This window comes from Amphiura filiformis, chromosome 1, assembly GCF_039555335.1.
Source record: "Amphiura filiformis chromosome 1, Afil_fr2py, whole genome shotgun sequence".
Taxonomy (NCBI): Eukaryota; Metazoa; Echinodermata; class Ophiuroidea; order Amphilepidida; family Amphiuridae; genus Amphiura; species Amphiura filiformis.
In genome coordinates this window covers 86,823,461-86,834,594 of record NC_092628.1, presented here as the reverse complement: position 1 = coordinate 86,834,594, position 11,134 = coordinate 86,823,461, and the positions used below count along the sequence as shown (strand labels likewise).

General features: G+C 36.9%; 1 protein-coding gene across 1 annotated transcript; it reads right to left on the bottom strand.

Annotated features, from left to right (window-relative positions):
• Positions 1–627: 627 nt before the first annotated feature.
• On the bottom strand, positions 628–8,038 carry LOC140155802 (uncharacterized). Its single transcript, XM_072178777.1, has 7 exons — positions 7,791–8,038; positions 7,002–7,071; positions 5,517–5,617; positions 4,082–4,180; positions 3,474–3,545; positions 2,304–2,393; positions 628–808 (listed from the first exon to the last, which is right to left on the bottom strand). The coding sequence occupies exons 1-7, from the start codon at positions 7,863–7,865 to the stop codon at positions 770–772; spliced, it is 546 nt and encodes a 181-aa protein (XP_072034878.1). The 5' UTR covers positions 7,866–8,038; the 3' UTR covers positions 628–769.
• Between the last annotated feature and the right edge of the window lie 3,096 nt (positions 8,039–11,134).

Below are 11,134 nucleotides of genomic sequence, written 5' to 3'. Positions count from 1 at the left end.
ATATAAGTAATATAAAAACATGTCGATCATTATATACATATGGTTATATATTTTGAAAGGAATAATTATCTACGGTATATATCTTAGGTATCAATTTACAAACTCATATTTACATAAGTATATACGACATATGTTTACTCCTTTATTATTTCATAATACTGTACTGTGTATCCATTTCATACTCTCTTCTTGGTATATATAATATTCACGTTGCTCACAAACTGGTCCGGCGTAGTGGGCGGTCCTTTTAAAAGCATACACCATATGCGTGTTTTGGAGTCCATCAAGATGAGTCCAATCGTCCAATCAAATTTGTTGTTTGTCTCCTGCAGTTAGCGGGGCTTTTACAGCAAATTAAAAACTCATAATTGTGACATGATCAAGGGGAATGAGTCACATGTCGGCAATTTTCAATTAGTATTTTTTTACATCATTTTCTGGCAGTTTACAAATGCTACATTTTGATGCAAACCCCATTAAAATCGGACACCTGGTTACCGAGTTATGTGCAATTTATCAATGGCTGAAAACAATATAAAACAAAAGAATTTGAACACTGTTTTTGCCAATATCTCATAAACGATATTAGCGACATCCGACTCATTCCCCTTGATCATGTCCCATATGCGAGTGAAATTAAAATAAACATGAAAGATAAAATGAAAGCACGTCAGGATGAATGTAAGCTATTTGGACCGCAGTTGTTCATCTACAAAAGTATGTACACTTTATACATGCAGCGATAATAAAACGGTGAAAACGCCCTTTGTTAATAGTTTCTATGCGATGGACTTGAAGGTACCAGTTCCTTTACGAGTGAACCGATGAAACCCCGCGGTGGTGAAGTGGTGAAGTGATATGAGAAACAAGCAGAAAGAAATAAAAAAGGAAGAAACAAGAAATTGGTAAACGAAAAAAGAAAAAATGAAAAGACAGTCAATCATCAATTCCAAATTATTTAAGGGCTGGGGGTATGAACGTTTGGACAGTATTTATTTTGGGACATTAGAGCACATCAGACATATCGAATTGCATTCTGAATACGAAGAATGTCATTCTGATATCAAATAATTTTGATTTTTGAAATTCGCAATTTAATACACATTTTATGGCAAATCATTAAAATTGATATTTTTGATATTTAACAGTACTTGAAGTAAACTTTATTAATCTGATGATTTATACTTAAAGTGTATGTAGGTGGGTTGAAAAGCCGACGATCAATTGAAAATTTTGACCTTTCGTATTGAAGATATGGATTTTTTTCCCAAAACACCAACAAAAATTAGGTCTTTTTGGGAAAAAAATCCATATCTTCAATATGAAAGGTCAAAATTTTCAATTGACGTCGGCTTTTCCTCCTGCTACATACACTTTAAGAATATATCATTAGATTTATATAATTTACTTCGAGGACTGTTATATATCAAAAATTCGAAAAATATCAAATTTGTATAATTTGTCATAAAATTTGTATTATATTGTGATTTTCAAAAAATGAAAATTATTTGATATCAGAAAGACATGCTTCGTATTCAGAATACAATTCGATAGGTCTGAGGTGCTCTCATGTGCCACAAAAAATACTGTCGAAACGCAATAAACGCTCATTAGATCCCTTAATGGTCACACTAATAGAAAATACAAAACTCCGAGCCAAAGGGACATCGAGAACATATCGTCAGCCTGCTACGATAATTGCAAAGTCATTTTTTGTAATTTTAGAACAAACTCACCAATCTTCGCACAGAACAAATGATAATGAGACAAATTAAAGGGAATAATCGGGAAAAAATAAGGGTGATTATTACGTAACTGATGCATGCTTGAACCATCATTTTGTACATTTTTCTTAAAATGACAAAAAATGACAATTATCGTGGGTGACGATATGTTTTGGTTCTTGTACATGTTTAATGAGTGTATACATAAATTTGGTTCAAGAATGTTTTAATGTGAATAAAACATAATGTTATACGACCCGGTGCTCGTGAAGTTTGCCACTGATTCATTCTCATTTTGCATGTTTTGGGACATGATGTCGATGACACACGATTTAAGAAACGGAATCGTTAGAATGATTTAATTTTAGAAACAAGCTTTACACTAATCTAAAAATAATTCTCGTATGAATGAATTCATCAATGTTAGTTTCATCCAGTACAGTAAGTTGAACATGAAAACGTTAGCAGCTTGAATAATAATCACCCGATGAGGATCGTTTGCCTAAGTAATCATATAACATGTTAAAACATTTGATTACATGTCCATTTGATTATATTGTCAATATTAATGACACTTACGTGTGTTGAAAACGCTCGCTCTCTGTCATAAGCTACTTCATCATCTCGTATATCTTGCCACCTTGAAATGACAACGAGTAGGCAATATATCTAGGAGTAAAATAACAAATGTAGTCAATATCAGTATTTTCTTCTGCTTTCTTTCAAGGATGAGTCGTGTTGGTTGCAAGAAAATGTGAGTGTAGTGTGTGCAGAGAGAGAAAGATCGAGAGGGAGAGGTACAGAGAGAGACAGGAGGGAGGGGAGGAGATGGGGATGATTAGAGAGAGGAGGAGGATGGGCACCAGGGACGATCGAGCAGGGGCTATTTTAGGCATGCAGAAAAAGTCACTGCACGTTTACTCTTGTCGCGGTGAGCATCAGAAATTATTGTTTGAATTTTGCTTCTACTAGGACATAGGGGGACGTCCCCATGAAAAAACTTAGGGGGGGGCGTGTCTCCCCGCGCTTCTGCCGCCTATGATGCACACTACAACTTTTGGTCAAAGCGGTATAAGCCAGGGGACACCTCCCCCTGGCCTCGCGGTCGATACGAGACATTCCATACCGATAAAATGCAGGGCGAATTCAGCGGAGCAACTCTCGGTCGCCGGAAAATTTCGACTATGCCAGAAGCGTTGTAAGTCAGTTTTGGTTGAATAAAAAAGCATTGTTTACTGGAAGTAAAACTACTAAATATAACTTAGGATTTGTGACTCGATCTTACTTCGCGGAAGAACTTCATTTCCTGGTCATTTGACGGGTTGAAAATAATTGAATGGCATATAAATATTTAAACACGGATTTTTAATTTTAACTGCACGGATATTTAATCTCACTGCACGAACGAGCCAGGAGGTACGTTAAAATAGCCCCTGCTATCGAGTGTTCCTGACTCTATGCGTCTCCTATCTCTTCAAATCCTTTATTGTAAGGTACTCTTTCCGCTGACCGGATCGCCTACAACTTTTTAACTCGAGAACATTGAAGCATGGTGCATGTCATGCATGTGGAGTGCGAGCGTGTGTGTGTGTGGGGGGGGTGCGCGCGTTTGTAGGAGGTGGGGTGCGTTGGTGTGTGTGTGTGTGGGGGGGGGGGGGGGGGCGTATGGATGTGGGGGAGGGGGGGTGGGGGGGGGGGTATGTGGGTGTGTGGGGGTATGTGGGTTTATCTATCTATTGGCCTACTTACATCCAAGATACTGACGGCTAGTAACGTTGTAACTACAATAAATGGTATGAGCTCCACGGAATCGGTTCCTTCCTATCAAAAGATAGACGAAGAAAAATGTGGATAAACATGAAGACAACTTCCTTGAAATTGGATTTCTTAATGAATTTCGTATTCATTTTACCTTTTTAAAGGCATTAAAAGATACTTTTGTGTGTCATGGGTTAGCTTCTAATTTCTTATAGGCCTATAGGCCGGAACAAAGTATAAGCTATATCAGAGCTTGCGAAGATTTTAAACTCCAACACAGAATGCGATTTTCCCCTCCTTTTCTTCCTTGACTCTCTACTCAGTCAAAAAGCTTGAAATAATACTTTCAAATCTGACAGTGACAATCACACAATTCTTCCAAGAAGTGAATATAAAGCCGATGTTTTTTGTAAAATAAATTCAATTTGCCAATTTCTCCAAGACAAGTGCGCACCGTAAAACGAACGCGCGTAGTTGTTAGCTCTGAGACATACTCATTATAGTCACAAATATTCACAAATCAACTTATTTTTAAATAAGTTTTAAAAGCTATACATTTGTAGTATCAATGATTGAAGTATAGTCGATGTAAAACTTACCAGAATTTGTATGTAAAGGTGCAGAGAGCCAAGAGCAAATTGGGCTATTATTAACACTATAATAGCGATTACATATGGAATCATCAGCACACGGATACTCTGCCAAATTATAAAAAAAATGAAAATTATAAAGAAAAACATGAAACAAGTTCACTTCATAATGCATCTCTACATGCTACGTCCGTAGTCCAGTAACAACCACATTGTCAAAATATAATCTAACCAATGCTAATTAAAGTACATATACGGTATCATATTTCATTTAATTAGACTGATTCTATTTTGGAAAAATCGCGTTCCTATCGGCAAGTTTGCGTAAAAGTTGGCAATCAGTTTATTTCGGTTAATTTGGGTATACTGAACTCGAATCTGTTGTCTGCTAAGCAGTATTTTAAGACCAGGTCCCTCAAAAAGACCCCAAAAGACCCCGTAGGATCGTATAAAAAAAAAAAACATTTCAAATTATTTGTCTGGACCCGACTAGCGCAGTGTTTTTTTTAGATTCGGACTAGTGTTGGACTAAGGAGTGTTTTCCAGATTCAGACTAGCGCAGTGGTTTTCAGTTTCGGACTAGCGCAGTGGTTTTCATTTTCGGACTAGCGACGTGTCGAACTGGCAGAGTGTATTTTAGATTCGGACTAGCGGCGTGTCGGACTGGTGCAGTGCATTTCAGATTCGGACTAGCGGCGTGTCGGACTAACGCCCTGTACCCCTATTTTCATTATAGGAATAACATCAATTCATCTCAATATGCAACGGAGGAATATGACCTTATTGTCCCTGCGTTTACTATTCTATGATATAGATCATTGAAAGACTTGACCTAACACTACAGTGACATCAGGTTTAGCCTGTTTATTTTGGAAGAAAACTCATAGCTGAATTAACTTACATCGCTGAGCTATTAGTGATCAGTTCAATCGCTCACCGAGCGCGGAGTACAAGTATAAGCTCATTTTGTAATAGAACAGCAGTCGGCGGGCAGTTTATAAAGACACGTGCTTTGATGCCAATACAAAATAATTCTTTACCTGGCGTGGACGATGTGCGGCCCCATTTATCATGTTTATACAAATAACTTTTACTCATGAGTTCTACAGCTAAGAAGTACTTTTACTTATATGAGTTCTTCATTGAGCTATGCCTTTGTTTGTTTACCCAGTCTGTCCTTGTTCTATCTTGCCTTGTGCTGTCTCGTCCTGTCTTGTCCATGCGTTAATTTACTAATTGATATTAAGGAATTATAGTTTAATTTGTTATAGATTTCATATCATTGTCTTGCTGTTAAATTCTGTTTCATGCAAAGGGTCCATAGCTCGGTAAGCTCTTCGTGAGTTTTCTGCACGGACCTATAGCATCACTTTCTTTTTACTGCATTGTCTGTTAAATCCTTTTGCTGAAATAAAATCGTATGAATCGTGTGAACACTACTTACTCTGCAAACTGAGGCCAGGAGGACTATACAGGTGAAGACATGAAACATCCATAGTGATACAGCAACACAATAACCGATGTGAATATACGAAGGACTGATTACTGAATGAATGAACACAAATTGACAAAACAAATTACCTGATTACCTCAGAAGAGGAAGCCCCACCAGAGCATGTCTTCGGGGGTGTGAACCAAACCTGCCTGGTTATCAAATTAATTGCTGACAATTGACAAGTGACTTAGCTAATGCCTATGTACCAAGCCAGGGTCATTTGTTTACGTTTGGCAACATTGGTTCACCCCAGAAGAACTATTCTGGCAGACTCCTTGTTAATTGTTTTTTAGCATATTTAACGAATCGTGCTTAACGTTTTTATTTCTCTCTCTTTCTCTCTCTCTCAGCCATAGTCTCTTATTCATTGTTATAGCTATTGTTCCTTTTTCGGAGATTCTCTTATCTTTTCTCCCTCATTCATATATCTTATATGTTACCATTTTTACTTACAATTACTTTACACTATGCTATGTCAGAGACGGATCCAGGAAATTGGGGAAAATGGGGAGGGGCATACTTTCGCGGCCATGGTGTTGCACTTGCGTGACAAAAGGGGTAAAATAAGTGTACATGGGGTACAAAGCAGAAGCCAAAACGGACACTTATTTACCCATATATGCAGGGGGGAGGTGTCTGAGTGTATTGTGCCTCCTGAGTATTTGAAAAAAAACCACCCAAAATCAAGTCTTATAATTGACGCCATTTTGTGGACCATTTTAACACTATCGACTGTTGTTAAAACGAAAAGTTTTGGCTACGGGTGTCCAAAACTTAGAAGCCAAAACGGAGCCCTCTTGATACACAGGGAGTGAGGGGATGTACCACCCTCAGTATGTTAAAAATTTCAAAATTAAGGGACCGTTCACAAACACTTGTTAGGGGGGGCTGATGCAAAATTCGAGATTTCACAAATTTTAAGGGCCCCTTTTTGCATCAGGCCCCCAACAAGTATTTGCGAACGGTCCCTAAGTCTCAATTGACGCCATTTTGTTGACCATTTTGACAATATTGTTGTTATCACTCTTAAAACAGTAAGGGCACGTTCTCCCCAAAACAGAAGCCAAAATGGACAATTCTCTATCCATACGCAGGCGGCAGTGGAGAAAAAAAAATCAAAATAAAGGTCCAATTGAAGTCGTTTCGTGGACCATGTTTATATTTTTCTTAAAAATGTAAAAGTTAAAAAGCAAAACAAAGGGGTTTTGTTGTTTTCCAACATTGTACAACAAATTTGTAAATCAAAAAATTAGGGTCCTCAGACATGTCAGTAGGGGAAGGGTAAGAAGCTTTAAGACACAGGCCAAGTAGCTCCAAGTGTACCCATGCCTGGATCCGCCACTGACTGTTTAAGCTTGTTTACTATGATGCCTCTTTTCTTCCCATCCGTCTTCTTGTCAATGTTTATGCTGAATTTCGAGTACCTTTACTTACGTAAGTCCTCATGAAGTGCAGCTTGGTATAGTTGGTAAATGCCCCAACCCAATCCTAAACCTGAGGTAACCTAAACAAAAAATAATAGAAAAAGGAATATACTTGAAAGAGATTTACTAATAATTTTAAACACTTGGAGAACCAGTGCTTTAGTCCCACATTAGCTTTTACTAAACTTACTAAAGGCTATTTCATTGAAGTTTGAAATTATAAAATTGACACTTAGGGAGATCTATCTCTGCCGCTTTCTTTTGACCATTTCCAACAAATTTTAATATTGTGAGTTGGCATTAGGCTTGTGAACAATGGGGAAATACATAGGCCTATCACATTTTGAAATACCGAATCTTTAGCATTGTCTTTAAAAAGCAATGAAATAGCTACTTGTCTTTGTTGACGGAAACATAATAGCAGCATCAGTTTCCGACTGAGGTCAAACTTTAGAGAGTATCCCGGAAAGAATCTGTTGGTTCAATGCCATGCCATAATGCTTATAACTAGCTGACAAGTGCGGCGTATTTTAACATTGTCTCAAACTTTATTATGTATGAAAATATTATTTTACAGAGCAATAATTTATGAAGATTACATTCATTCTTTGGCACTCATTTAACATCATACCTTACTACGAAGCTCTACGACATTATAAGAACTTGACATGGGCGCCGGTTTTTTTGTGCGTCATACCAATGTTATGGAACGCCATTTGTGACAAAAATTGGCGTAATCACAATGCACTTGACTCCGGATATAAACTAAAGGTCTGTTGAGTGAAAGTTGAACACTTACCAGTGAGAAGATGGCGCATATTACAGTACCCGCTCGCAAACTCACGCAAAAACAACAATTTTCTAGTATTCCCATATTTCAAGACGTTGTTCTTCAGAAGGTTCAATGCAACTCAATAAAATTGAAACTATAGGCCTATGTGTATAGTTTTAATTTATCGAATCGAAAGGTCAAAGGCGAAATTGTGACACGTCGATATAACTTATTATCCGTTTTGCGCGTAATGACAGATCCAATGAACACATCAAAAAGTGAACACATCAAAAAGTGGTTACACGTTGAAAGATTGATGTAGTCCGATTCCGAGTCTGATCGACTTTCATGAGTAGATTACAGTAACATATTACCGTTTCCCATGTGAAAACAGGTTAACATGCTGAAATAATGTTATCTAAACAGCATGAACAGTGTAAAACGAAATAATAGATCCTATTATAAACTATATATTAGACCTTGGTTTGCCCCTTTTCAACTGTTTTAATAACAATTATGAGGTAGAGAACACGGAAATCTGTGTCATTTTCCACACAGGAAGATGGGTCTATCCCACAATACAATGCTTCAGACGCTCTATGGTCCGCTGATTAAAAAAGGTCGCAATTCCATTTTGACAATTCCAAATGGCTATCTATAAATAATACTTCAAATTGCCGAAAATGCCGAAAGACGTCTTTTTATGGGTTGTCAGTACTTCGAAGATGTCGGAGACAGCACAGCTCTCCCAAAAACAGGGGCCCGCTGTGCACGCGAAACTGTGAGTGATGTTGAACGCTAAAGTGCCCCTCCCCGCTAGTCCTATTTAGCGTTTATTGCGTTTCGATAGTATTTTTTGAGGGACATGAGAGCACCTCAGACCTATCGAATTGTATTCTGAATACGAAGCATGTCTTTCTGATATCAAATAATTTTCATTTTTTTAAAATCACAATATAGGCCTAATACAAATTTTATGACAAATTATAAAAAAATGATATTTTTCACATTTTTGATATATAACAGTCCTCGAAGTAAATTATATAAATCTAATGATATATTCTTAAAGTGTATGTAGCAGGAGGAAAAGCCGACGGTCAATTGAAAATTTTGACCTTTCATATTGAAGATATGGATTTTTTCCCAAAAAGACCTAATTTTTTTTGGTGTTTTGGGAAAAAATCCATATCTTCAATACGAAAGGTCAAAATTTTCAATTGATCTTCGGCTTTTCATCCCACCTACATACACTTTAAGTATAAATCATCAGATTTATAAAGTTTACTTCAAGTACTGTTAAATATCAAAAATATCAATTTTAATGATTTGCCATAAAATGTGTATTAAATTGCGAATTTCAAAAATCTAAATTATTTGATATCAGAATGACATTCTTCGTATTCAGAATGCAATTCGATATGTCTGATGTGCTCTCATGTCCCACAATAAATACTGTCCAAACGTTCATACCCCAGCCCTTAAGCAGCTAAATGGTCACAATATACGCTATAACGCTAACCTAACCCTAAAGGTTGGGTGTATTCCAGCCCATTATGGTTGCAGAAAGAAAAAATTAAGCCTCCTCCCGGTCGCAACATTTGGTCTGAAAGTAGATGTTGAAATCCTCTGGCATGCTGGGATGAAATATCATAGGTAAAATCAGGTAAACCTGTTGGAATCACACCGACGCTATATCACGCACACCGGAACACACGAAGAGTTTATATTGCGCATCAATTGGTGACGGGAAATTCCGGCCAATTTAGTCTTCAAGTGGGTGGGTGATTACGTTTGCATAGGGCCTACTTATACTAGGCCTATAATATAAATGATTCCTCCCGCGAGATCACTTATTTTCAATCAGTTGAACTTATTTGACAACAACAAACCCCACAAAAATATCGTGAAATAGTGCAAATTCTCATCTTTGAAATACACTAATCGCTAATTAAAATTAGACCAGTTGGTTTCGAAATACTAATTCTTGAAGTGTTGTTATTCCTTTCGATCAACTATAGTATGCATTGTTACTTATAAACACTATAAGGTATTTGAACACAATCAGGCTTGGTAGTGCTTACATCGAACCTGGGACAATCGTATGACATTGGCCCCAGCTTGAACTTTAGGGGAGGTATTGTTATGTTGAAAATTTTAAAGGAAAAACATAATAATACATCGATGATTAATATCAGTACTGATACAGGGTACATACGGGACTTAGAACCATTTCTGTGTATAACGGTCGATGCCCTATATTACAAGGGAGTGTTCAGAAATACTTGGGGGGGGGGCGGGCACTTGGAAATTTTTGGAGTCAAAATAGGTTAAGTCTTCTAAAAAGGATAATGAACGCACGTAGTGCATGTGTCCATGTTCGGGGTAAAAAGGGCTTTATTGTTACAATAATGTTGTATAGGTCTATGGTCTTTTTTTAGTACTTTCTTGTTAAAAAACTTTTTTGACCCCCTTTTTGTAGACCTAAAACTTCTTTGACCTCTCCATTTTGCCCAACCCCCCTACCAAAGTATTTATGAACACTCCCTATAAGGGAATAAACCACAAGATCGATGACGTCATATAAACGAAACTATAAACTGTGTTTTCTTGGCTGACCCCTCCCGGATCCCCTGCCAGACACGTAATCCTGAAATATTGAAAATGATTACCGGTATTTATACTAAAGGAGTTATTTTAATATGGACATACAATAATAATTATGGTGTTCTTTACACTTCTTAAATTTGGTGACCAACATAATTATTTAACTGAAACATAAAGCGTGTCAAACACGAAAGAACCCGATAAACTCTTCGACCTAGGCCTAAATCAAAGTCTTTGATCACAGACCCTTCATGTTTTGATTCATCTTCCTTTATAATAATCATGATCACAAAATGGCATTTAATTTTCCTGTGAGTTGACGATCGACCTCCATGCGACACATTTACCTACATTGGGCATTATTTTAAATACATTTTCCAAGCAGAATTAATATAATAGGTAAAATCAGTACATTTTAGAGTATATCACCGAGTTTCTTATATAAAACCATTACACAATGTGATTCGGAAGTTCATACCAGGACGTATCAAAATGATTGGTAGTGGTACTCATCCGTTTTATCCAGCGATTATGGACAAAACTGATACTTCAAAATGCAATGTTCGTTTTAGTTTTTTTGGTGTTTTTTTGAAGAAAACAGTTTGCAAATGTTAATGCGAGGCACAATTTTTTTTACAAACATGTATATTTACCACTGCCCAACGTATTATCTAGTTCGTTCAGAGGACGTCATTGTTATTTTTGCGAGAATTTCAAATTTTCCATTTATATTCTTAAAAAGTAAATAATATCCAGTTGTGGTTCAA

What these genes read in the sequence shown, in the direction of transcription:
- LOC140155802 (XM_072178777.1), bottom strand. Translation starts at nt 7,865, where the DNA reads ATGGGAATACTAGAAAATTGTTGTTTTTGCGTGAGTTTGCGAGCGGGT. An exon ending in TGCACTTCATGAGGACTTAC is followed by an intron (nt 5,618 to 7,001) that starts GTAAGTAAAGGT and finishes TCATTCATTCAG; the next exon opens with TAATCAGTCCTTCGTATATT. An exon ending in TAGCCGTCAGTATCTTGGAT is followed by an intron (nt 2,394 to 3,473) that starts GTAAGTAGGCCA and finishes TTTTACTCCTAG; the next exon opens with ATATATTGCCTACTCGTTGT.